The 24946-nt window shown below is 53.2% G+C and overlaps 9 protein-coding genes across 9 annotated transcripts; 6 read left to right on the top strand and 3 right to left on the bottom strand.

Annotated features, from left to right (window-relative positions):
• Positions 1 to 2318: 2318 nt before the first annotated feature.
• LTHEOB_1058 (Expansin-like protein 1) lies at positions 2319 to 4763 on the top strand (the record flags this gene model as incomplete). Its single annotated transcript, XM_035507240.1, has 3 exons — positions 2319 to 2654; positions 2709 to 2930; positions 2988 to 4763. The coding sequence occupies 3 exons, from the start codon at positions 2319 to 2321 to the stop codon at positions 4761 to 4763; spliced, it is 2334 nt and encodes a 777-aa protein (XP_035367405.1).
• A 1774-nt stretch (positions 4764 to 6537) lies between these two features.
• LTHEOB_1057 (alcohol dehydrogenase) lies at positions 6538 to 7826 on the top strand (the record flags this gene model as incomplete). Its single annotated transcript, XM_035507229.1, has 3 exons — positions 6538 to 6676; positions 6784 to 7521; positions 7585 to 7826. 3 exons carry the CDS (start codon positions 6538 to 6540, stop codon positions 7824 to 7826), a joined length of 1119 nt encoding a protein of 372 aa, XP_035367404.1.
• Positions 7827 to 8253: 427 nt separating this feature from the next.
• Positions 8254 to 8872, bottom strand: LTHEOB_1056 (34-dihydroxy-2-butanone 4-phosphate synthase; the record flags this gene model as incomplete). Its single annotated transcript, XM_035507218.1, has 2 exons — positions 8254 to 8518; positions 8592 to 8872. 2 exons carry the CDS (start codon positions 8870 to 8872, stop codon positions 8254 to 8256), a joined length of 546 nt encoding a protein of 181 aa, XP_035367403.1.
• An 818-nt stretch (positions 8873 to 9690) lies between these two features.
• Positions 9691 to 10077, top strand: LTHEOB_1055 (Sulfiredoxin-1; the record flags this gene model as incomplete). The annotated part of the gene is made up of 1 exon (XM_035507207.1): positions 9691 to 10077. One exon carries the CDS (start codon positions 9691 to 9693, stop codon positions 10075 to 10077), a length of 387 nt encoding a protein of 128 aa, XP_035367402.1.
• A 3693-nt stretch (positions 10078 to 13770) lies between these two features.
• On the top strand, positions 13771 to 14691 carry LTHEOB_1054 (uncharacterized protein; the record flags this gene model as incomplete). The annotated part of the gene is made up of 3 exons (XM_035507196.1): positions 13771 to 13817; positions 13875 to 14304; positions 14419 to 14691. The coding sequence occupies 3 exons, from the start codon at positions 13771 to 13773 to the stop codon at positions 14689 to 14691; spliced, it is 750 nt and encodes a 249-aa protein (XP_035367401.1).
• A 794-nt stretch (positions 14692 to 15485) lies between these two features.
• LTHEOB_1053 (Lactonohydrolase) lies at positions 15486 to 16980 on the bottom strand (the record flags this gene model as incomplete). The annotated part of the gene is made up of 4 exons (XM_035507185.1): positions 15486 to 16099; positions 16171 to 16222; positions 16289 to 16583; positions 16640 to 16980. The coding sequence occupies 4 exons, from the start codon at positions 16978 to 16980 to the stop codon at positions 15486 to 15488; spliced, it is 1302 nt and encodes a 433-aa protein (XP_035367400.1).
• Positions 16981 to 19727: 2747 nt separating this feature from the next.
• On the bottom strand, positions 19728 to 20236 carry LTHEOB_1052 (O-methyltransferase; the record flags this gene model as incomplete). The annotated part of the gene is made up of 3 exons (XM_035507174.1): positions 19728 to 19934; positions 19983 to 20042; positions 20090 to 20236. The coding sequence occupies 3 exons, from the start codon at positions 20234 to 20236 to the stop codon at positions 19728 to 19730; spliced, it is 414 nt and encodes a 137-aa protein (XP_035367399.1).
• A 703-nt stretch (positions 20237 to 20939) lies between these two features.
• On the top strand, positions 20940 to 21430 carry LTHEOB_1051 (Homeobox domain containing protein; the record flags this gene model as incomplete). Its single annotated transcript, XM_035507163.1, has 2 exons — positions 20940 to 21155; positions 21218 to 21430. 2 exons carry the CDS (start codon positions 20940 to 20942, stop codon positions 21428 to 21430), a joined length of 429 nt encoding a protein of 142 aa, XP_035367398.1.
• A 1866-nt stretch (positions 21431 to 23296) lies between these two features.
• On the top strand, positions 23297 to 24689 carry LTHEOB_1050 (Lysophospholipase a; the record flags this gene model as incomplete). Its single annotated transcript, XM_035507152.1, has 6 exons — positions 23297 to 23676; positions 23732 to 23851; positions 23908 to 23998; positions 24175 to 24395; positions 24464 to 24549; positions 24628 to 24689. The coding sequence occupies 6 exons, from the start codon at positions 23297 to 23299 to the stop codon at positions 24687 to 24689; spliced, it is 960 nt and encodes a 319-aa protein (XP_035367397.1).
• Positions 24690 to 24946: the final 257 nt, after the last annotated feature.

Raw genomic sequence — 24946 nt, 5'->3', positions numbered from 1 at the left:
CCTCGGTGGTGAGACATGGGTAAATGGATTACCTAGTAAACGCGAAATAGCTTTGTGACTGCAAAGAATGTCTTTGCGAAAATGAGAATGGCCACAGTGGCTGACCAGCGAAGTACGAGTGGTCCTCGAGCTCGCCTCAGGGGAAAGTGGGCAAGATTTTCCGTTTGGAGAGAAAAGAAAAGGGGCATTGAGTTCACAACTTGAAAAGACAAACCAATGGAAACAAGACTTAGGAAGAGAATTGTATGAATAGTAAGAACGCGCAGAAACGTTCTTTTTGCTGAAAGAATACTAAACCGCTACAAGGAAGTTTGACGAGTGTCTCTAAACAAGCTCTTTCAATAGCTATGCTTAGCGAAACAAGAAAAAAAAGGTAATCTTACCACGTTACTCGAGATCCATGGTGGCTAAGTGTGAGGATTCGTCTCCAGAAAAGAATACTGCTGAAAAGTGTGGATGCTGTTCTCTTTGCAACTCCACAAAGGTACTGGAGAGATTCGCCTTCCTCAGACAGAGCGTAAGAGCAACTCGAGATTTAAGGCAAAGGCGCCTTGACAAGATTCACACAACACGGAGAGGAGTTGGAAATGGCGTGGCAGCGTCGAAATGAGGGATTATGATGTTATGTCCTCGTTGGCGACGCCCAGCCTGCATATCAGTTTCAGCGGCACCCCACGTGAAGGTTAGGCTCGCCTCCACAAATTTTCTCGTACTTTCAAACCCTGGATTTCCGCTGCGCAGGTGGCTGGTAGCCTATCGTTCGGTCAAGGTTATCAGCGCAGATCGCTGTCGATCTATGCGTCAGAAAAACGGTCCCTTCATCCCAACGGTCGGGTTCTCGTAGGGCGTGCAATCAAATACGACCCTTTCGCCCTTTCACAATCGCTCGCGGCGAAAAATGAAGAAGATCGCGCTGGGCAGCGCAAGGAGAAGAAAGGGATCAGAGGCGCATTGTTTGGCGACTGGTAGCTGTCGGTGGGTTCTCGAAACAACCTAATCCCGGCGCGTTGGTCTGGTCTGAATTAGGATTTTCAGCCACAGTGAGAGGAATAATAGCTCATGATGCAACCCGTACTCGGGTCTGCGGGCTCGGACGGTGGGTACGCGGTCGCGATCTGGTGTTTCGGGGTGTTTGTCGTTCAGTAAAAGAGCGGTGTTCAGCATGAAGCATTGAGGAAGCGAGGAGGTATGCGCGCGGACAGCTGAAACATCGCCAAGCTGAGCATTTCTCTTAAAGTGCGTGCTATCGGCGGCCGCTGGTGTAACAGTTTGAGAGGAGGCAAGTGGTGGTGCTGCTGCTGAGGTCCGGTGACGGGCCGGATTGCCTGAGGCTTGCGTACTCGGAATCTCCATCAGGCAGGCAACCCCACATGCAAGGCGGAAATTGAGCACAGCCGCCGGCAGCTTGCGTGTGGCGGTCGCGTTTAACAAAGACCAAACGGCGGTATACCGCTCACGCGGATGCAGCGGCCAAGGATACGAGAGGCGGTGATGAGAGACGCAGGGCTGAGAGGGCTGATTCGGAGGCTGGGCAAATGTGCTGGGTGTTGGCTCCACCAATGGCGGCACGAGGACAGGCGACTGGGCTGAGATTGAGCGCAGAGATGGTGAGATGCACCGCGCACACGTTCGTGCGGCGATGCTTGGTGTCCTTCGGGGCAAACAGCCGGACGGCCGTGCGGAGGGAAGAGGAGCCTGTTCCTGTTCCTGGCGCCTCTTAGCCTGTCGGAGCACCGACCGCCCGCCTGGCCTAGCCCGACCCTCCCAATCGCCGACCTCAACACCAACGCCCCTCTCCCCTCTTTCACGAGACACGTCCAGGTTATGTGCGCGACCAATGCGACTCCGCGGATCCAGGCCGCAGAGCCGCGCTGTGGCGCAGAGCGGGATGTCGCAGCTGGCGGCCGGCAGATGCAGCCGTGCGCACGACGACGAGGCTCTGGACATGGGCCACAACTGACCCGCAGCGCGCTGATGCGTCCCGCAATTTGAGCTACCAACGCTGCAGCGGTGGCTAGCCGGTTCGGGCAGTGCTGGCGACGCTGCCCCAGCGCGCCGAGTCGCGGTCTCATTTCCCGAGCGGCCGCGCATCCTCCCTAATAGTGCGCATGTGTTTCAGAGAAAGAAGTACAAAAGTACTGGCTCTCCACCACTGGCCCTTTCCACACGCTTTCGCGCCTCTCGCCGGCCGGTTCACTCATTATTCTCTGATTTTTCAGAGGTCCATTCTTTTTGCTGCTTGCTTGCTTTGCACGCCTCCAGCTCCCGGCGCCACTCTCTTCGTGTTAATATACACTTCCGGTCTTTTCACCTTCGCCATGCGCTTCAACAAAGCCGTTGCCGGCGCTCTCGTTGCCGGCGCCGGTCTTGCCCACGCCCAGGACGAGTTCTGCAGTGAACGCTCCACCCTCGTGGTCACCGAGTATGTGACTCTGCCCGGTCCCGTCGCCTCGACGCCCTCGCCCGTCGCCTCGTCGAGCGTTGATGGCTCGGTCCCCGACGAGACCACCTCGGTCCAGGTCGTCACCATCAAGCCGGTCCCTGCCACCTCTACCCCGGCCCCTCCCATGACCACCTCGACCGTTTACTCGACTACCTCGAGCGTCAACACCAACGGCGAGGTCGTTTACCAGACCATCAGCCAATACACCACGGTAATTAGCCAATTATGTTGCTCAATTGCCAATATACTGACTTTTCCCGATTAGGTCTGCCCCGTGAGCGAGACTGCCGTCTCAGGCGTCCCTGACGAGTCGACGAGCACGATCCACTCCACTTCTACCACCGAGAAGTTCGTGACCATCAGCGTGCCCTGCACCGAGTGCTCTGCCACCTCCACCCAGTGGACTACTTCCACCCTCTACACCACCTCGGCCTCCATCGATTCGACCGGCGGCACCGTCATCGTGACCGTGCCCCACACCACCACGGTAAGCAACCAATTTTAGCATCAATTCAATTTACAATGAAACTGACTATTCCGCCAGGTTTGCCCCGTGACGGCCACTGAGTCCAGCCTGCCGACCATCTCGTCGACCAGCAAGTGCACCAAGACCCGCACTGTCACCGTCGACCCCGAGCCGGTTACCGTCACCGTGACCCCGTCGGCTCCTGCCACCAGCTCGGTCGATGGTAACGATGTCGGCGTTGCCGAGTACACCCCGAGCAGCTACTCGCTGTCCTCGGCCGTTGAGACTTCGGCCCCGGCCCCTACCCCGGAGGTCGTTACCGTTTACACGACCTCCCACATCGTCTCTACCGCTGTGAAGACGAGCACCGAGGTCGACTCCGTCGGCAGCTCCACGGAGCGCGTTGTCACTGAGGTCGTCACCATTGGCACCACCGTCTGCCCTGTCACGGCTACCCAGACTCCTGCCGGTACCCCCTCTGTCGCCTCTGTCGCCGTTGACACCCCCGTCTACACTCCTGCCCCGGAGGTTACCCAGTACACGACCTCTCACATCGTCTCCACCGCTGTGAAGACCAGCACCTCTGTTGATGTTGACGGAAGCTCCAAGGAGCACGTCGTCACCGAGGTCGTTACCATTGGCACCACTGTCTGCCCGGTTACCGCTACCCAGACCCCGGCTGGCACTCCTTCCGTCGCTGTTGACACCCCTGTCTACACTCCTGTCTCTGCCTCCACCCCCTACGGTGCTGATGTTCAGGGTGCCGCCGTCCCCTCGTCGAGCTCGGCCTTGTTCGCTGTTGACACCCCTATCTACACCCCTGTCGCCCCGTCGTTCGCCGTCGACACCCCCATCTACACCCCCGTCGGTACCCCTTCGGTTGCTGTTGACGTCCCCGTCTACACCCCGGCTCCCGCCTCTGATGCCGGTGTCGAGGGCGCCAACGCCACCCCCTCGTTCGCCGTTGACACTCCCATCTACACCCCTGTGGATGTGCCTTCCGTCGCCGTTGACACTCCTGTCTACACCCCGGCCCCGGTTGCTTCGACTCCCGCCACTGATGCCGGTGTCGAGGGTGCCAATGCTGTGAGCACTCCCTCGGTTGCGGTTGACGTCCCCGTCTACACCCCTGCCAGCACCCCGATCACCTGGGCCCAGACCACCTTCGCCACTTCGGCCGCTGCTTCGACTCCCAGCTCTAGCTCCAGCTCCGGTCTCCTGACCACTGTCGGCAGCACCGTCTCCACCCTGAGCGAGACCCTTACTGGTGAGGCCACCTACTACAGCGGTAACATTGCCTCGGGTACCTGCAGCTTCTCCGGCTACACCCTGCCCTCTGACATCTTCGGTACCGCTCTGTCTCTCACCAACTGGGACACCGCCAGCAACTGCGGTGCTTGCGTCAACGTCAAGGGTTCCTCTGGCAAGACCATCAAGGCCATGATCGTCGACAAGTGCGCGGACTGCTCTGACAACTCCCTGGACCTCTTCCAGGATGCTTTCAGCTCGCTGGATGCCCTCGCCACCGGTGTCCTCGACATTACCTGGGAGATCGTCGAGTGCGGTATTGAGACCGCTCTGGAGCTCGTCAACAAGGACGGTGTCTCGGCCAACTGGTTCAGCATGCAGGTCGTCAACAGCAACCTGCCCGTCAGCGCTCTGCACGTCTCGGTCGACGGTGGCTCCACCTGGACCGAGACCACCCGTACCGACTACAACTTCTTCGAGTACGAGCAGGGCTTCGCCACCGACCTTGTCGACATCAAGGTCACCTCGTCGACCGGCAAGGAGGTCATCACCAAGAACGTCACCGTCGCCTCGTCCCAGTCGCACACTTGCGAGTCCAACTTCTAAGCGCGTTAGAAGACGTCGGGAACGGCTGCGTTGGCTTTGTTTTAGCGATTACTTTGCTTTGTTTCGATTTACCCTTCTTCTTAATCAAGCCCTCGAAATCTTGATACCAATTCTTGTTTCATGTCCGTAATTTCCTCCTTGTTTTGCATATGATAACGTTAAAGCCCACTTCCGTGCATATAAATACCAATGAAGATGCGAAGTTGAGGTCAACAGATCTTTTTCCCACCTTGGATCAATATTATGTGATTTTCTACTTGGGCCTTGCGGGAGTTTGGAAACAAGCGTTGACGGACTGGTGCCCGAGCGGTCTGATTGGGATCTGCGGTCTACCCCTCGGACATTAGCGTGGTAACGTTATTCCCGTTTGGACCCGGCGTAATAACTTTAATCTCGACCACGTGGTGTCCTACGTTTGCTACAGGTGGAATGGTGGTTCGGTGCGACTTTGGTCGTTGGTCGATGCAGGGAAAGCATTAACGAATAAATGATGAGTGATCTGGCCAATCGTGAATAGTAATAGATTGCCGAGGTAAGTGATGTTCTTTTGTTTCAGGGATGAATTGAAGAAACTGACCGGAGCTCGAGTGCGGCCGAGGCTACTCTTGGTGCCTGGCCTGACTGCTTGCCTGATAGCAATACGGGAGGTGTGGAAACGGATAGCAAGAAGAGTGAGTGTTTCTCTTTGGAACTGCTTCTGCTAGACGGGAGCCATTTCTACCGCCACCGCCACTGCCCTTGTGTCTTCTAGTTACTAAATCTGTTCCTTGGCTTGTCCTGAGGCTCTAGTATGGTACAGAAAAGAGCGTGAACTGGCCGTCCCTTAATTCCGCGCTCTGCCGGGATCCGAGAGTATGCTAGATAAATGCGGGGTTGTTAGTGGGGTTATCTGTTGGTCGATCACCCCGCAACAGCCAACCGCTGTGCCGCCGCATCTCTCCAAGGACGCCTCGATCCCCGCATGGTGGATCCGTTTTTCTCTCCATCGCGTCATACTGTTCCCTGACCATCCGCGACAACTCATTAGGTACGGGCGGGAAGGATGGGTCTTACCAAGATGGGCTTACCAAGATCCCATACCGTCCCTGAGACAATGGTTCCCCTAATCAAGGTGGGCTGCATTAGCGGTTGAACTATGCGCGGTCGAGTGGATACTTGCCAACGCAAAATACAATAGGACCGGATACCGATGGAAAGAGAGGGTCAATAAGTGTGGCGGTGCGGAATGCGTCCGTTTCTATTGACCGGCGGCGTCCCCACAGCTGGCCAGGCAAACGTTATCCCGCCCCTCCTCACACATCCGGGCGTATCCTACGTCCCACAACTGACGTCGTTGGCTTTTTTGGACCGAGGCCTACAGACCGCGGACGTTTCAATCGGGAGCTGGGAGGCGGCTTGGATCCACAATGCCTTGTAATCAATCTACCCCGCAGATATGCAGGCGTCCGGCTGCTGAAGGCGGGGATGGCGTCGAATGGTACTTGCTCGTTCGTGTACAAAAGGGGACGGCGGTACGTTTCCCCTCTTTCCCTTCGTGGATATCTCCCTAAGACCGAGGAATTAGTCTTTAAATACGCTTGCTGCTGCTCGAGGAAGTTGCGAACTCCCTGAAGCACCTTCTCTTTCTTGTTGATCCTTCCATTGAACACCCGACTTTCCTGGCAACTTCACGGCTTCTCATCACCTTGAACAACGACGAAGACAGCACCGCACAAACCGACTGAGGAAATAATAAGGGAGCAAACACATACGAAGCTCCACCACTCTCTACACCATGTCGACCCATCCGGAAAGCACAGCCCACACGGGGGAGACGAAGTTCGAGATCCCAAAGACCTGCAAAGCCGGCGTTGTCGTCAATGAAGGACCGAATTTCCACGTCGAGATCCAGGACGTGCCAGTTCCCGAGCCAGGTATGAGAGACGAATCCAGCCCCGCTCACTCCAGCCCGATACAATTTCTTCCCTTCTTCGCAATTCAGAAAAGGCCAAAACTAACCATCCTCGCCTCCACCCCACAGGCCCCGACGAAGTCCTCCTCCGCCTCAACGCAACCGGCCTCTGCATGTCCGACATCCACTTCATGGCCAACGACTGGGCCGTGCCCCCCATGTCAACCTTCAACACGCGGTGCGCGGGCCACGAAGGCGCCGGCGTCGTCGTCGCCGTCGGCTCGAACGTCAAGAACTGGAAAGTCGGCGACCGCGGCGGCGTCAAGCCGCTGTGGGACGTGTGCGGCAGCTGCGAGCAGTGCTGGACGGGCAAGGAAAACTACTGCCAGCGCGGCGTCTACACCGGCCTCGTCGCCAACGGCACCTACCAGCAGTACATCACCAGCCCCGCGAAGTACACGAGTCCGATCCCGGATGGCGTGGCTGATGAGGTCGCGGCGCCGGTCATGTGCTCCGCGTCGACGATGCATCGGGCGTTGGTCGATTCGGCGCTGCGGCCGCGCGATTGGGTTGTTTTTCCGGGGGGTGGTGGGGGTGTGGGCATTCAGGGCGTGCAGTTGGCGAAGGCGATGGGGTTTAGGCCCGTGGTCGTGGATACGGGGGCGGCGAAGAGGGAGCTGTCGGTGAAGATGGGGGCGGAGCAGTTTATCGATTTTAAGGAGGTGGAGAGCGTGGCGGAGGAGATCAAGAAGGTGTGCGATGGCCTCGGCGCGCACGGCGTCATCGTTACGGCGCCGCAGGCGTACAAGGATGCCATCAGCTATATTGGCGATAGGATCAGCGGGAAGATTGTTTGTGTGGGTTTGCGTAAGTTGAACCTCCCCCTTGGCTCGAAGTGTGAGCATGGTGCTGACTGGACGTGACTTGCAGCTCCGGCCGGCGCGACAACCATTGGTGCGGACCCGAACACCATCGTCTTCAAGAACTTGACCATCATCGGCAGCTTGGTTGGAACTATGTCGGATACGGCGGCGGCTCTGGAGTATGCAAAGCGCGGATTGCTGAAGCCGATTTGCGAAGTACGTGGGTTGAGCAAGATGCCTGAATCGGTGCAGCAGCTGCGGAGGGGAGAGGTTGCTGGCCGTGTGGTGATTGATTTCAACCAGCCGTGAGAAATGCCTTGGAGAACAGAAAGAGAAACAAAGGAAAGAAACGATGCGAGAGCTGGAGAGAAGGCTGGGTATTTTTAGCCTGCGCCGCCAACAACAACTACTTTAGCAAATGATTCAAGACATCAAGGTACACAAAATGACGTGTTGCATAACAGCTGAGCTTTGAATTAGCCGGTAGATGAATAAGCAGTGTATACACTCACCTATCGCCGATACATGATATCTGAACGGGATTCGTTAAGATCATCAGACATCACAAGGAATGCATTCCGAATCAAGTAAGGAGTTTCCTTTAAGAGTTGCTAGGCGTACTAGCATACACTAAGATATATACCGTCGGCTCTTAAGGTTCTGGCTGACATTGTCAGCCCCCTCCCTTCGGCAGAGAACATAGTCTCTCCCCCGTCTTTTCCATCATCCATACACATCACAACACTTCACCCTCAACCAATTGCGACCCACCCCGGTTATCGCACGCGCCCTGCGACTTGACCTCGTACGGCGGCGGCACCCCGTTCTCAAAGGGCAGGGCGAAGGATATGGTAGTCTCATCTGTCGGGTAGCGGGTGTAGTGGCCCGAGCCGACAGTGTCAACAGCGACGATGAGGCCGTTCCCGCCCCCAACGACCCACGCCTCGTCTGATGAGTGGGGCAGTGTGACGTGGGCGAGGCCGGAGGAGAAGATGACGAATCTGTTTTTTTCCCCCCGTCCGTCGCAGTCAGTCTCTCTCGTTTTTTTCTTGCAAGTTCGGGGATTGACGCAACTGGTTCTGCGGCGCGTTGTGCAGGCCGCCATCGAAGCGCGGCGGGATCACAGCGTATTCGGCTGCGGTGGACAAGTTAAAGCGGAAGCGCAGCGCGCCCGCGATGCCGGGCGTGGTGGGGACCTCGAGCGGCGTGGTGAATTGCCAGCATTGGAGAGCGGAGGAATTTGTTGCGGCATCTGTGACGATGGCTGTGGCTGTGAGGTAGGAGGCCGTGTCGTTGGTGGTCTGGGCAGTTGTAACTCCAGCGATTAGGAGGGCAAGCAGCGCCGAGGGTCTCATGGTGGATGGGATTGAAACGACCGGGAAAGACAGAAAGCTGCATGGCGACTTGGACAGGCCCTGAGGTCCTTTTTATTCTGCACTCCTGACATGATCCCAGGGTTCCCCGCAGCGTCAGACGCAGTGCAACCAATATAGAAAGTCAGTGCGCTGAATGAACGTCAGTAAGTCTCGGAAAGAGCAAAGTTCGGATGAAGAGATCTGGTTCGGCACGCAGGCACACTTCGAAATAAGCAATGCAGGGTTGCAGCATGCGGCTTGCAGATAACGAAAATGCATGGTAGTGATTGAGGGGTAGTGGCGGAGATCACCCGACGCCATCACTCGCGAGTCAATATGCGGGGTACCCGATGCCGGAGTCCGATGAGGTTTGCGCAAGAATCCATGATGTCGCTGGCTTACGAATGCCGAAATTCTCGAAGACGACGATGAGAAAGAAGAGCCGGAGATGATGGCAATCTGTGGCTGATTATCAACACCCGCTCGGTCCCGAGATCGGCTCTTACGTCATTTCGTGTTCGAGACGCAAGGGTCTGACGAATTGACGCTGCTATCCCCGTCATACTATCGCCGCACCGTCTGAATATTAGCTCTCTTCACGCCCATCGACATGCGATAAGAAACAGACAGGCAGTCACCCATCAACCGAACAATCTTCGAACACTCTATACGAACGACCCGACCCTTATCTCCCGGTCAAACGACATCGCCACCTCCGCAGAACAAACCTGCAAACAAAACAAAAAACCACCACGTGCAACCACACCACAAAAAAAAAAAAGCACACACACCTCCCACCAACGGAAACCCCCGCCACCATGGCCCTCGCCGGCAGCATCCAGTCCCGCCACCTCCCCATCACGCAGCTGCCGCTATCCTCGATCCTGCGGCCCATCCCGCCCGTCATCGACGCGCCCAAGGTCGACTCGATGGTGCAGACGCTGCGCGGCGAGGCCTGCGACTACGTGCCGTCGCCCGCTCCGGAAAAAATTGAGCCGGGCAAGCTGCCGCCCGTCGACGTCCTGCACTACCACAGCAAGGCACAGGACAGGGACTACTACTTCGCCTTCGGCGGCTGCCATCGCATGCAGGCGTACGATAAGGCGGGGGTTGATGTTGTCGATGTGAGGTGCTTGAAGGTGACGAAGCAGATGTTGAAGGTGTATTTGGGCGGGAGTGTGGATAGGATTGTTGGGGAGGAGTGAGAATCTGGACGGAGAGTGGGAGCTTGGTTGGCATTGTGAGGACCAGCATCTCTGAGTAAGGGCGGGTTGGAATGGAAAGATACCCTCGCATGTTCCATTTGAATATACTCATTAATTTATCATATGAAGCGAGCTACATCGGAAACGCCTCGTCAAAGTCTACACAATTTTTACGTCGACTGCCTCGCAGCTGTCAAAGAAGTTCCCTAGTGTTCCATCTGACTCTGAAAAGAATGTCCCAATTCTCAACCAGTCAACTCCGTTTTTCTTCGGTATGAGTAGGATTCCATGGAAAAATTGTCTTTCGTATATGCTTGCAATAAGGAACATAACCATATCGCTTAGAGGACCTGTTGACAGGTCCCAACGAAACGAGTCCTCAGAGTTATTGACATGCAGTTTCTCTCCATCAGCGAGTGTACCATCAATATCCACATGCGCGATGAGCTCTCCTCCGACTAAAAGCTTAAAGTTAGAACCTTCCTGTATCACTGAATGATGTTTGAGATGGTATATCTTGCCGCGGAGAACCAGATGACCATAACTGACGGCTCCAAAAGTATTGAGTCCTTCGGGAACCGTCAGAACATCCAAGATCTGGAGCTCCGGTTCGCTCTCGACAAGCATGGGAAGATGCACGCTTTGTTTCATCCGTGCCCAACTCCACGACGAGGCGATATAAGGAATAGGATCACACAAATGCTGAACAAGTTCGGCAATTGCAATCTTCGATTCCTCATCCGTCTGCCAATAGAGATGGCAATGGAGGTGGGAGAGCCAAAGGCCAGCCAGATAAACATCCTTGGTCCTGTTCTGAATGAGGCTAGCAAGCGCAGATATCGCAGGTAGTCTATCGCGCGGAAACGTCAAGTCGCGGTCGGCATAGCCTTCCATCAGCTCAGTCCAAGCTTTGCCGATGTCATTGCTTTCTTCGAGACATGACCTAATACTGGGCATTTTGTGTACGTAGAAGGCGCCTTCTGTATTGGGGTTGTGGCCATTATCCGAAAACTTGTGCCCGTCATATGTTTGAAGCGACACGACGTTGTTGCCAAAATACAGCAATCGGCGGGAAAATTCGCTTTCTTGCAGGGTCCACGCTCTTTTCACCCAACGCGATGTCATTTGATCGTGGTGTGAAATATGTGGCGACCCTTGCCAATCCCACTGGTCCACAAGAGCTGGCTGAAGCCAAAAGGATCCATTGATTCCATCGTTCAAAGTGGAAATGAAACTTATTTCCATTCTTGGCCGTTGACCGCGCTCCAAGAAGCCCATTTTAGGGGATTCACTCTTTAGCGGTACAATTGTCAAGTGGGCTCGACTGTATACCTCGTACATTTTGACCGATTCTTTCTCCCAGTCCAGTTGATCGTCTTGAATGATACACAAAGCGTCAATCCAGAGGTACCGTAGTCCGATGGTTCTCACGAACTTGATTGCGTCTCGAAATGTCTCTGGGCAGCACTCAAGCGGAATTTCCCGGCGGAAGCGCTCCAAGACACAATTCGTCGTCTTGAATTGAAGATCCCCGGGCTCGCCCCAGCAATGGCTCAATGCAACGTAGGAACACGCTCCGTTCATGTGCAAGTCCTCCCGGGACACGACTAAGCGAGGTTGCTGTGTTCCGTCCGAAGGGCCCACATCAATAAGTCTCGTAGGCACACTTTGAGTCTCATTTGCAAAGTCCACACATTGGTTCGTGCTATCCAACCATCCTTTGATTTGGGACAGTACCTCCGGATGTAGATATGAGGTCTGCGGAAGATTTCTGTGGATCCTCAGCCAGGATGCAAGCGGCCCTTGATGATCAATGAGTTTATCGACCGGGAAACATCGCGACTTAAAAGAGCTACCAACCTTGATCAGAGAAAAATTCGAAGTATAGTCGTTGGCAATCCGGTTGTGCAGTATCTCTGATCCAATCATAATCAAGTTCCAAAATTCCTCGACGATATTCCGGTGGATGAAGCCCTCCGACAGGGAGATCTATATGCCTCCACGAATAGCTAATTTTCCGAGTGCGTATTCGAGCAACACCCTGCCCTTTGCTCTTGTAGGCAGCATGGCAATGTAAAATTAGTGATTCTCGTAGCAGCTTGCAAAATTCGCAACCGTTTATTGACCCTTGCTGAAGCGTGGGTAGATCCGGGTATGTGTCTTCCCTCTCGTACGCTAATTCGATCCGCTCCACAGGGCCGGTTGGTCCGGTACTTTCGGGGAAAAGCACAAAGGGTGCTCCCCGTCCATCATCACGTTTTTCAACACCAAGACCCCAACTTTTGTCGTCAATGCGTATGACTGCGCACTTGTCGCAGAGAGATGTCTCTGAATGTGCTTCGTTTGGGCCTCTGACGTTTCCAGACGTTCCATGGTCGCGAGCATCAGTGTCGTGGGACAATCCGCCGAGGCGATATCCATCCATTAGCGGCCCGGGTCTGGTGGTTCCTTGAGAGGTGTTGTGCTGGCAAAGTTGCGTCGTGAGTGTAGCGTCGAGTGCAACTGCGGGGTAAGTGAAAACATCCTGACCCACAACGTGGCAGTGTAAGCAAGACTGCATTTTCTTAAGCGGATGCATGTACTACCTTGTCAGCCAATCTATGTACCACGCCGAAGATAAGTTGTAGCAAGAGTCATCCTCTATCGCTTGTATTGTCTGCTATCCTATTTGTTTCTCAAGGTAAAAAAAAAAATTCGATGGTACGATTCGCTTTGGAATTGCTTAAACTGAACCATGCAGTAGCTTTTCTAGAGTCTGGAGTACGGCAAGCACTCACCAGAAAATCTAGATAGCATCAACGACTTTGCAAAAATTCCCTCAGATAAGAGGCGGAAAACATGGTTCGACCGCGGCGATTCCGCATGACATCGAGGCTCTGCGCGAGTGGATCTTTGACCCACAACGGATCGAACCTTGCACTAAGCTTGTTCTAAGTAAGAACCACTCCACTGCGTTCCTGCCCCACCCAGTAAAACGCATGAAAGAGTGATCTGTCAACCCCCACAAGACAGCATCTCACCGGTTTTGGCCAAAATTCGCCCGCAAAACATGTAGAGTCGGAAGAGCAAGAGCAAAGTCGCCATCGAAACCAATACTCGCTTCAATCGCCTTCTTAATTTACGGTCGGGCTCTAACGGCGTTCGCCTGCCGGCCAGAACAAGCTCAGTTCGGGCAGGGTGTAGCGTGGGGGCCACACAAGTCTAATATTAGCGAGCCAAGCAGAAATCACCAGACCGCCAGCGGTGTCCTCGCGAAGACAGTCCAAGATCTGTTATCGTCATAGTGGAAGCCCGTGCCACGTCGGAACAGGGCCTCCGCCGTATGCCAAGCGGAAATCTCGGCAGAAAAAGCGGACATGGTAGGGCAGTGCTGCCTGGTCGCGGCGGGCGATGGCCCTTTTAGGCAATTCACGAAGACTTTGTGGTTTAACGTGGGCCTTGGCGTGGCGGTGTTGCTGCCTCCGCCTCGCCACATTATTGGCCCCCATAGCGCCGTGATATCCGTGCTCGCATCCTTCGTGTGCCTGCAGTACCTCCACATCGACTCACCAATACCGGTCTTGGGAATTATAAAAGAAAGAGCCGATCCAGGATTTTTGAGCGCCATCACCACTCGAAGCCTCTCGCGATCTCTGGAAATTGCTTTAGAGCAATCATTATTTGATCCGAATTCTCGAAACACCAAAAATCACCATGCTCTCCAAGATTGCTCTGCCCCTGCTTCTTGCAGGCATCGCCAGGTACGCTGATCCAAATCCTGTCTTCAAAGAACGTTCAACAGCTAACACCCATATCAGCGCGCAAACTTCAGACGTTATTTCCTTCCCCTTCGTCGGCGATGGCTACTACACCGTCGTCCCCACCGAGGGCGTCAGCGGCTCCATCGTCGACGTCAAGGACTCGCGCACCACCATGGTCTACGAGTGCGACACGTACGCCAGCAATATCTACCAGTACTCGACCGTCGGTGTCCTCTGCCCGCTCGGCACCAACCGCCCCGTCAGCGTTACCTTTGGCGACAACTACTGGGGTCAACTGACCTCCGTCTCTACTGCCGGAATCTCTGCCACCTACGACCAGGACTGCGATGTTACCGCTACCCCCGCTAGCAACGGCGGTCTTAGCGCCGTCGAGTCGCCCGTCTGCACCATGAGCTTCGGCGGCGAGTACGCCGAGACTCTTGCTGGTCTGTTCAACTGCGCCGGCAATGTTGATGCCGATGATATCGTAGGTTCCCTGCTCTCCCAAGACACCCTGCTGCATCGAAGTCGAAAGAAAAAGGACGGGAGGAGAAACAGCAAAAGTAGGAAAAAAAAATCAGGACTAACTCCTATTTTGCAGGACACCGACGAGTTCTACGCCTGCCTCACCTCCGCAACCGCAACCCCGACTAAGGTTGCAGTTATGACCCTCGAGCCCACGAACGTTTGGTACTGGACCGTCACCGTCACCGCCGTTGCTGAGGGCGTGAACACTGCCGCTGCTGCTGCCACCGGTAGTTCCGCCTCCGCCACCGCCACCGGTAGTGCGGGTAACGCTGCTGCCGGAACCGCCGTCAGCCGCCTTTCCATTGCCGGTGTCGTCGGTCTTGCGGCTGTTGTTCTTGCGCTGTAAGCGGGAGAGGGGAAAAAACGGATTTGTATGCGGATATGTGTAGATATGAGTAACGATACCCAATGAACATTTTAGTTATTAAACAGCAAAAAGGAGACTTAGGAATTTCAGCCAGACACTACAAGAGTGGCTTTTAATCCTAGCAGCGGATAATGCGAAGCTCGCTTTTTCATGAGAGAGGCTCCCGAGTGTTTTACCCACTAATTACAGGGCAGTTATAACAGTCACGTTTATTAGGTTTCTCAGAGCCGCAATAGGCGCCGTCCCCGCCGCCGGGGCCAACACACTACATATAAAGTCAATCATCTCTACACTATTACTCCAAATGCGGATACTTACTGAAGTCCCCGGGCAACACTTCCTATTTTTTCCGATGCCCCCGCTGTCCCAACTTCTGCATGAAGAACCATTGCATCTCTAATCAGAGTGTCAGAGTCTTTCTTGAGGAAAGTACGATGAGGCATCACTACGTACACCCCACCAACGGTCATGGTTGTTGACCTGGGCAACGGCGGTTCCAAGGAGAATAAAAAGCAAGGCGGCGTCAAAACGCATGATTTTCTGTGTGGGTCTCGAGAAATTTCTGAAATTCGGTAAAGGAAATGTGCACTGTCCAAACTGCAGTAGCGACAGATTATATATAGCGGTAACATTCAACAAGATGGTCCGAAAGCTTTTAGCAACATCGTAAAATAATATAGTTCTGAGGTACCACCCGATGTAACCTCAACATCCCTCGAAGTGAGATATGAACCAAGCTCTACATTATTAAAACAAAGACAGGGCGGGGGTCTTCAAAAGACGGGCCCGGTCAAATTCCACTTCACCCTCGCAACACCCCCCTGCCCAACAATCCACAACTCATCCCGCCGCTCTTCCCCCACAAAATCAAAATTCACCGCCGTGAAATTCGTCTGCACCCGCAACACCGGCCTCCCGCTCCCCGCCTCCAACACATCGACCCCCTTCCCGGCGCCCGTCAACACGTACCCATTCGCCGCCACCTTCAACCCGTCCGGCACGTACTCCATCGCCGCGTAAATCGGGCGCTTGTTCTTCAGCCACGGTGCCGCCGCCACCGCTGCTGATCCCTTCCCCTCGTCGTCGTTCTCGTCGTTCTCGTCGTCCACGACGTCATACGCATACACCGTCCTCTTCCTCGTCCCGTTCCACGCTATCCCCGGGACGTCCTGCCACGGCACGCGCGGGTCGATCATGGGCACGCCGGCGCCCGTGTCGCTCAGATAGAGCGTGCGGCGGCCGTCGTCGGGCGGCGAGAAGGCGAGGCCGTTGGGGGCTTGCAGCGTGTCGTCGACGACGGAGACGGCGCCGGTGCGCGGCGAGAAGCGGTACGTCGCGGCGCCGATTTGGGGGGCTTCGGTGTTGATGTGGGCGTTGCGGGCGAGGACTGTTGTGGCGGGGGTGTGTTAGCGGTGTGTGGGGGGAGGGGGGAATGGGAGAGGGGGGAGAAGGACGTACGGTTGTCGGTGAACCAGATGTTGCCGTGGGCGTCGATGTCGAGGTCGTCGACCTGGTGGTGGCGGTTAGCTGCTGCGGTTCTGGGTCAGGGGCGAGGGAGAGGTTGGGGGTGGCTTACCAGGTTGAAGTAGTGGCCGTAGTAGTTGTTGACGACTGCCTTGGATTCCATGGTTTTGGGGTTGAGACTGTATATGCCCGGGCGGAAAGCATGGCCTTCAAGCGAGGCATTGCCGCCGCCGACAGCGAAGTAGATGAGCCCGTCGCGGTAGCGAGCACCTGTGGGAGCATAGATGGGAGGGGACGCCGTCTTTTCCGATAGAGTAGGTGGGTCGTTATTGAAGTCCACAACGTACTGTGCGAGCCAGTTCCTCTTTAGCTTGGAGAAGAACAGCTCATTCGTGTCGGGCACGTAACTTGGATGGCTCGTCAGTCTAACGTCTGCAATCAGCGTTGAAGTGAGCCGACTTACACTGGAGCCTCGTGAATGGACTCGTCAATCTTGAACATGAATTCGTAGACAGGGTCCTCGCCTAGGATCTCCTGAGCAAGCTTCTCATCCCAGACGAGGAAGGTTGTATTTGCGACGTTTGAGAATGAGGGGTCGTTTGGCACCAAAGTCGACCCGTACGTCGTCTGCTGCCCGAAAGTCAAGTTTTCAGTACGGACAAAATCCAGTGGCAGAACACTGCCGTATCGATGCATGCAGACAAATTCTGGGAATGGGTAGCTGGTGCACTTCCGTGCAACTCCATCCGCCGTGGCTGCAGAAGCCGTTGCTCCGAAAATGGCTAGCGCGATGCTGTGCTTCATGGCTGCAGAATGCTCGTGAGTCCTGGAAAATTATGATTTACGTCCTGTCCATCAAGAAAAGAAAGGCTTTTATACGCATCAATTCACAGTTTTCCATTATTTTTGGGTTTTGAGCAGTGTCTCTCCGACGATATGTTGGCCTAAGCCACGGTGAATGCTGGGGCTGGTCTCAATTGTGTTCCGCCCCTAATCAGTTTCGGTTGACGAGCTACAATCGGCAGTTGCACCCCACAACATCCATTCCTACCGAAAGGATGTACCCCTTGGCGTCTCACGTGCATGTAGGGCCGCAGCTTTCACGTGGTGCTTATCATGTCAGCGAACCACACCACGGAATCCATGGCTTGGAGGATGAGGCTCTGCTGTCTATATCAGGTGCATCCATCCGGTTTGGCCCGCAAACTCAGTAAAAGTGTCAGATACAGGTCGCCTTAACCTATATCTAGAAATTTCCAACAGGTGAGCTCTTCCTTTCAGATGACCGCAGTATCTTGTGATGAATACCGAATTTACGAACTCCACAGCGCAAGTTCGGATTCGTATGCCCCCACGCCAAGACGCCGGCAGCCTTCAAGTCGCCATTTTCAGAGTGTGCATCGATGGTAGCGAGATAGCTGAAACCAAGGATGACGCCGACGGGAGACTGGGTTTTGGGTTGCTTTTTCTTGTTGGACTTGAGCATCGCTGGGTGGGGGATAGGCGTGTCAAGTCGAACCATCACTTGCCGACGACTTTCCAGTTTCTACCGAAAATTTAGCAGTCACATTCTAAAACTGGAGCATGCTGAGTTTTAAAGGAACTATGGCGTAGAGCAGCTCAGCGCAAAAGTCTTCCATGATCACTTGGCCATGCTTCCGATGAACATCAACGTGAGCTAAATATACTCGTGCAGCCGGGGCGGCGGAGGAGCCTTGGTCAATAGATGAGATGTTGAATCTGAGTTGAACCTCGAGTGTATGCCTTATAAGAGAAGATGTTCTGCGTGAAAAGAAATTTTTGTTTGGTTCTTGTATGGCACGTGTGCTCGGTCGACAATTGCCTACATGTCCGTGGCATATTCGTTTGACTTACTAAAATTGACCGCTCACACCCTTTGAAGTGTCTCCTTAACATAAGAATGAATGGTCTAAAGGTACTTAGGGTACTGCGGAGTATCATACTGTGACACTGTTGTGATACGATTGTCTAAACTTTTTTCATTGTAGTTATATAGGGAATATCTTCATCAAATGTTACCTAAGAATACCACCAATACAGCACAGTATCTGTTGCAATCGTCAACTAGTAGCTTTGAGCTTGAACTGAGTTGGTGCACTTACGCTGCTGCCGCAGCAAGGATCTCGTGGCGCTGGGCCCGCGTGAAAAGCGATAGCACTGCCGAGAAAGCCAAGGTGAATATCAGCAGCACTCCAATGCACAAGGCGCTGGTGCGAGATCCCTGGTTCATGTCTGTTGTCAGGTTATATAGCAAGTACGTTGGCATTACCAGAAGGAGCAAGATTGTGGCGGTGATTATCGCAGCTGCGAGTCCTTCAATCCGGCTTCGTGTGTAGTACACGATATCTGAACTGCTGGTCTTTTTTCTCGTCTCCTGAATACAGTCAGCTTTCTTCAATTTCTTCTAAAAGGTATTGCAATTGCTCACATCGGAACAGAATATTCTGCGAGCAATTTTCGAGCGAGTTTTCCGCAACAGGGTCTCGAGGATCCTATCCAACCAGGCATGCTCTCTACCAGGTCGGAGCGTAACGAGATCTTCTTTTTGACGGGTCCACTCATCCTCCAGACCATCAATGTCTTGGGCATTGAGTTTACAGTAGTAGCGCAGGCTGCGATATTCCGACGTAGATGGGCGCCTTATGAGCATCATATCTCTGGCTGCAGTGAGGAGCTGGGCTAAGCAAATCGTTAGCAGAGCTTTCGCATTGGTAAATGGAGGCCAAATACTGTATTCTGTGAGCTTAGCCTCGAGCTTGCTCAGCAACTCCTCCCTATAGTCTGAGATCTCTTTACGACCCTCTCTTGTTTCTTCATCACGAAATGAAATGTCTTGAAACTCAAGATCTTTCTCCATACCCGCGATCTCCTTCTGTTTTCTCAAAAGTAACCTGGACTGACACCAACCGAACCGGCGGTACATCATGAAGTTCTCATCACTGTCAAGGAAAGCTGCCATCCTTGGGTCTCCCTTGGGACATTGTTCCACTTCAACCGGTTAATAAAAGGCTTTCTCAAACTAACGAATGATGGTAATCTTACAGGTTCTGACTTCTGTGTCGAGACCGTCATCTCCTCCGAAAAATAAACTTATGGGCAGCCATTTCGGCCACCACCATGACCTCTGTTGGTCACAGTCTGGATTCTGGTCATTGCATGCACATAACGAGAAAAGCTTGTATGATCTCACCAACGGTGCCAGAGACTTGAGATGATGTATCAATCCGATCAGAGCTCTCTGGCAGGCTTTGTTCTGAACTTTCTGCACTGGGGAAAATTTCTATTCGTTGGGCCTCTAGATCTTTTTCAGACATTTTTGACGAGGCTATTGATGAACTTATGAAGGACTGATGAAGTTGTGGAGGATTGATGAAGAACATGGAATAAAATCTAGCCTCCATGGGAGCCGGTTGATTTAAATATGATAGACTACTATCTAGAGTAAGGCGGAAAAACATGTCTGCCGTAGCGGGGCAAATATGCACGAAACCCTGCACCTACGAGCGGGGTTCATCAGGCAGACGCGAGGCTTATGTCCTGATAAGCCGTTTCTGTTTGATCCATTCGTACCCCACACCGCCCGAAATGGTATTCACCGGTTTTTTGTTGCTATCCTCGGCCTGATACTCCCAGTCTGACCGCTTCGGCTGCACCTCTACAATCGTAATCACCATCGGTGGCCCTCCACGCCTAGGAAGCCGTGCCTGATCACCAACCTTGAAGGCCTGGCGCTGGGTCTGCTCCATGTGAGCTGCTTGTTTATACTAAACGTTGATTATACGAACCTGAGGATTCTGGGGCTTGGGGACGTACGAGCGCGTCACTTCCGAGTCGGAGCTGGTATACTGAAAGATGGTCAACTGAGGCTCATCTATCGGTCGCAGGGTCTTACATCTTCATCCTTGGCATCGTTGTTTGTTCCCTCCACCACATAAACGTCCTTTACCACAGGGGCCACTTCTATGTCTGCGTTGTCGTAACTGGGGCTTTCGGGCTTCTCCTCTACAGCGAGATCTTTGCCAGTTTCGGTGGGGGCCATGCTTGACAGCTAGCTGCAGTGAATGCGGCTGTGAGCGCTCGAGGTACACAGTCTTGTTGCTTTCAATAGCTCTGGATTGGATTCCAATGGTGTGCTTTTACGTTCTGGGTGTCTGTGTGCATCCCAAGGCAGAAGAGAGGCAGCTTTAGGCAGGCATCCTTTCTTACCAACATGTGAAAGGCAACCGCGACCCCCGCCACTGGTGTGTGACGAACGATCGCATTTGCTAGCCTTGTGCGGGGCTGCGTCGTGCATGCGCAGCCGACAAAAAATCGAGTAAGGCTGCAAATTGCAGCACGCAAGGCTATCCAATTATCGAAACCTGTGTTTCCTTATCAATGCAAGGCTTCAAGGCTGAATCTGCAGCTTATATTGCACAAGCACGCTACTGCAAGCATCTCAACAACATGCTCGCCAACAGGATCATTGCGGCTGCTCAGCCTCGACGCATGATTGCAGCGAAGGGTCTAGACGTGCTGCTGATGAGAGGCGCTGCGGCTATGTTACGGTCAAGCAGAGCCTCAAGGTAACATCACGCAAGCTGCTGGCTGTCAGAATCACTGCTCACTTTTCCGAACAGCAATTTCATCTCGATTGGTACATTATTGGGGGCTTTTAACAGCCTATTAAATATGCAAGGCGGCCGCACATCTTAGAGTCAGAATCCATAGGAGCATCAGAAGCTATGCCTCGCCCAGTCGAAATGGATGCCCACCCCTGGCCACGTGGTGCAACTGCAGCCTTGAAACCCTCCCAAAACTCAACCAAGGACAAGCCAACCAAGAACAAGGTCCAAACATTGCAAGACGTGTTTGAAAAGAACTTCAGGCCTATCACAGCGCCTGTGAAACATGACCGTGTCTCGGTACTCTTGCTTTCTTGGGACCAGAAGGAGTCCGATATTCACGTCCTGCCAGAGGTTCGACTTTTCCATATTAGATACTGAAATTACTATGTGGGACGGAACTAATGGCACTACAGATCGAGGAACTCGCTTCAGTGTTCAAAAATGATTACCAGTTCAACATTCGTCAAGAGCAGCTGAAGGAGCACAAAAAAGTCAAACTAGAGCTTGAGCGCATTCTCATTGATTTCCTCCTAGAGGCTGATGACCCTCACAACCTCTGCATCGTATACTACGCTGGTCATGGTTTTAGCGGGAAGAATGAGGGCGAACTCAATATCACAAAGTAAGTGGAACAAAGAGCATTTCATGAAGCAAAATAAATCTGACAATACTTTAAGTAACTCATCCCAGCAATCAAGAAAAGACGACCAAGTCAAACTCAACACCATTGCGTGGCATGGAGCAGAGAATATCTTGAGAGAAAAAGATGCTGATGTCTTTGTGATCTTCGACTGCTGCGAAGCAGGTGCGCTTCGGGCCCGCTCACGATCAAGCCACACCCGTAGCTTCGAATTCTTGGGTGCGTGCGACCGGAAGGAATATACGCCCGGGCCCGGAAAACATTCTTTCACGAAGGCATTGATCTGGGCCCTTCGCAAGCTCAGGATTTCTTCTCCCAACGGTTTCGATTCCGCAGAGCTGAGGAAGAACATCATTAGTGCCCCGAATGCAAATGGCCGCTATATACCAGTGCTCTTCTCAAGGGAACCCACAAGCTTCGATCACATCTGGATCTATCCCAAGTCTTTGGACGAGACCAAGTCAGCTCCTGAGCACGATTCCTTCAGGGTATACCGCCAAGATCGGCCACCTATGGACTCTCTTAGCTTGCGTTTCAGATTCAGCAAACGCCAGGATGAGGAACAAGTCAAGCGGCTGGCAGAAACTTTGAGCCAGTTCGCAAAAGAGCAACGTAATTGTTTGGGAGTGCATCATGTTGAACTCATCGAATATGCTGGCACCTTCAAAGATGCTGTTCAAACCGTTATACAGAGGAGAAAGAATGGTTGTCATGACACCAAGTCAATTAACGCAACTCAAGACACAGGCGATGATGAGGGTCGGGACGTGGAGGAAATCATTGACGATGCTCCTCTATCTGAAGAGCAAAAGAGCATTCTCCGAATCCTTTTTGATCATGTGCAAGCCCGGTCTCAGTGGCTCACCCACAAAAAGGTCGCCCTCGTGGTTTTGTCATTCATGGCTGGTGTGTTTTCTACCTTATTCTTTTGGCATCAATTCTTCTTTCTCCCGCACGCAAGGATGTTGCAGGCATGGGGATATTGGGGGATTTCTCCTGATAAGCTTCCGATGCTGGGAGGAGCTGGCGCCTGCTGCTAAGGAGAATTCGGGTACAAAATGTAGTGAAAACATGATATACTACGACCCTTCCAGACTGCGGAAACCATTCACATCAGTTGAGTTTAGCTACGTGAGCTTGGCATGCGGCGGGGCTCAGCCGTCGCACCGCCACTATTTTTGTTTCGATAGATCGTCGCGGGTCGTCTCAGATATGCAGGTACAAAACGTGGCATATGCATGCGAGTGCGGTAAACTAATGGTAAAAAAGTGAGCGAATTTCCGAGTCATATTGATTGCGTGATGGCAAACATGGCGGTGTCGATTCTCTACATTGTGCTGGAAAATCAGTGCTTCATTACTGCACTTTTTTCCTGCTCGAAGTAGGTCATAAAATGAAAGCTTTGTAACCGATTTTGTAGTGGGCTTTGCTATCAGTACAGACGGCGGCACCAGGTGAAATGGCCTTTCGTGTTGTGTACCCTGTATGCCTATTGGTGGGATTTTCAATGCGTTACTCGCTTATAAAAATAGTGCAAGAATTTATTGAAATATTCAAGACGGTTAGCTTGCGAACAATGGACAGTGGGGCATGGTCCCGCAATCTGGGGATGCCTTTTGCGGGGTAATCTCCACACTGCCATGGCAGCGGGATTTTTTCCATCATGCCGGAATGAACTTTCCGCCAATCACGCATATAATAGTGTTCTTCTATGCTATTCTCGCTTTGACGGGTTTGTTTGATTGCAAAGGACTGCAGAGCATGGTCAAGCATTCGCCAATCTATAGAAACACCAGAACCTTGCCTTTTCTGTCACACTTCTGCATCTATCGTCGTACCCTAAGCCATCACAATGCTTCCTCCAAGCCCCTGGTTCCTCGTGCTGTTTGTCGCTACAGGGATTCAAGCTGCGCCATCTGGATTGAAACCTCCAACACCGCCAATTGTTTTCCAAGGACAAGAGATCAAGAACCTGCTTGCATTTGGGGACTCGTATACCTATGTCCAAGGAACACAAGGCCATTGGAACTACAGCTTCATTTCTGATGCGTTCAACTACTCATTCACTCCCGAGGAGCTGCTCTCGAGCAAAATTGTGAAGAACACGACGAGTTCCGGAGGGCCCAACTGGGTTGAATACCTGACGAAGTGTTATGAAGGCCTTCCTGCGGATTGCCCCGGAACAAAGCTCTGGGATTTCGCCTTCGCAGGTGCAGATATCAGTGCCGAGTAGTGAGTGGATCCACCGAAAAGTTAGCAGGCGAGTTCCGGAACTGACGCAGGGCAGCCTCCCCCTGCATCACAACTACACGGTGGATCTCGATGACCAGGTCAAGCAGTGGGATTTGTACGCGCGCAAGACTTTGGATCTAGAACCAGCGGACACACTTGTTGCGTTCTGGATTGGGTCCGTCTAGACTCGGCAGCCCCTGAGGAAACCCGATCAGCTGATTCAAGCAACAGAATCAATGACATCAACGACAGCGCCAAGTTCACCAACGTGAGCTTTCCGGTGTGGTATGACACGCTAGTCAGGAAATGGTTTGATTCTGTTGTGCGTGACCCCTGATTCTAGAAGGACTGAGTCGAGGTTCGGCCTGAGAGTCCGGCGTGATCCGGCTGCTGACTTGTGGTCATCGCAGGAGCTTGTATACAGCAGAGGATATAGGAAATTTCTCTTTGTAGGTCCGCTCTTGGCACTAAGTTTAACCTGGAGCTAACACTGCCAAGATGCTTCCTCCGCCGCTTGACAAGACTGCATCGAATCTTGTCAGTGCCAAGCCACTGCCGAATGCCACCATGTTGGCCCAATGGAATGCGGCTGTCCAATCGCAAGTGTCGTCTTTTCAGGCCAGACATAACGACTCAAGGTCCTTCGTGTTCGATACCAATTCATTCTTGAACGGGGTGCTGGCCGATCCCGCTCAGTACAACATCCAGAACACCACGAGGTAAGTACCCCGCTAGTGCGGCACCAGTGAGACTGGGGTGACAAGAGGTACTAAGAATGTGTGCCAAGCTATTGTAAATCTTACGCTCAGCCGGACATTCTCTGGAATTACGCGGAGTATGGCTGCCGGCCCATATCGGAGTACTTCTGGTTCAGTAAGTAGTGACGCGGCTCGGCCACGGAAGACCACGGAGGATACAGGGCCTGTGCTTATCAACGTACTCCAGACTCAGGACACATCACGTTTACCGTGCACGAAATCATCGCCAAAGAGCTCCTGAAGCAGCTGGCGTGAGCGGTGGCGGATGAGGAAGGTTAGTGAATGTTTTCGCCGCAGCACGAACCAGCCTGCCAGCACCATCAAAGAGCAGTGGAGACGTGTCAGGCAGATTGTACTAAAAATTCGGGAATGCAGTTCTGCGACTGGGATCGACTCTTGGCGTTTCACAGTGTGGGCCTGGCGAGATATGCCGCGCACGCGTTTGTCGAGAAGATGGGTTTCACCGAGGACCAGGTAGCCGAAGACACTGTATTTGCTGCTCATTGGTAGAG

This window comes from Lasiodiplodia theobromae (assembly GCF_012971845.1).
Source record: "Lasiodiplodia theobromae strain AM2As chromosome Unknown scaffold_3, whole genome shotgun sequence".
NCBI lineage: Eukaryota > Fungi > Ascomycota > Dothideomycetes > Botryosphaeriales > Botryosphaeriaceae > Lasiodiplodia > Lasiodiplodia theobromae.
Note: the sequence above shows the minus strand (reverse complement) of the source record. Positions and strands in the feature narration are given on the sequence as shown.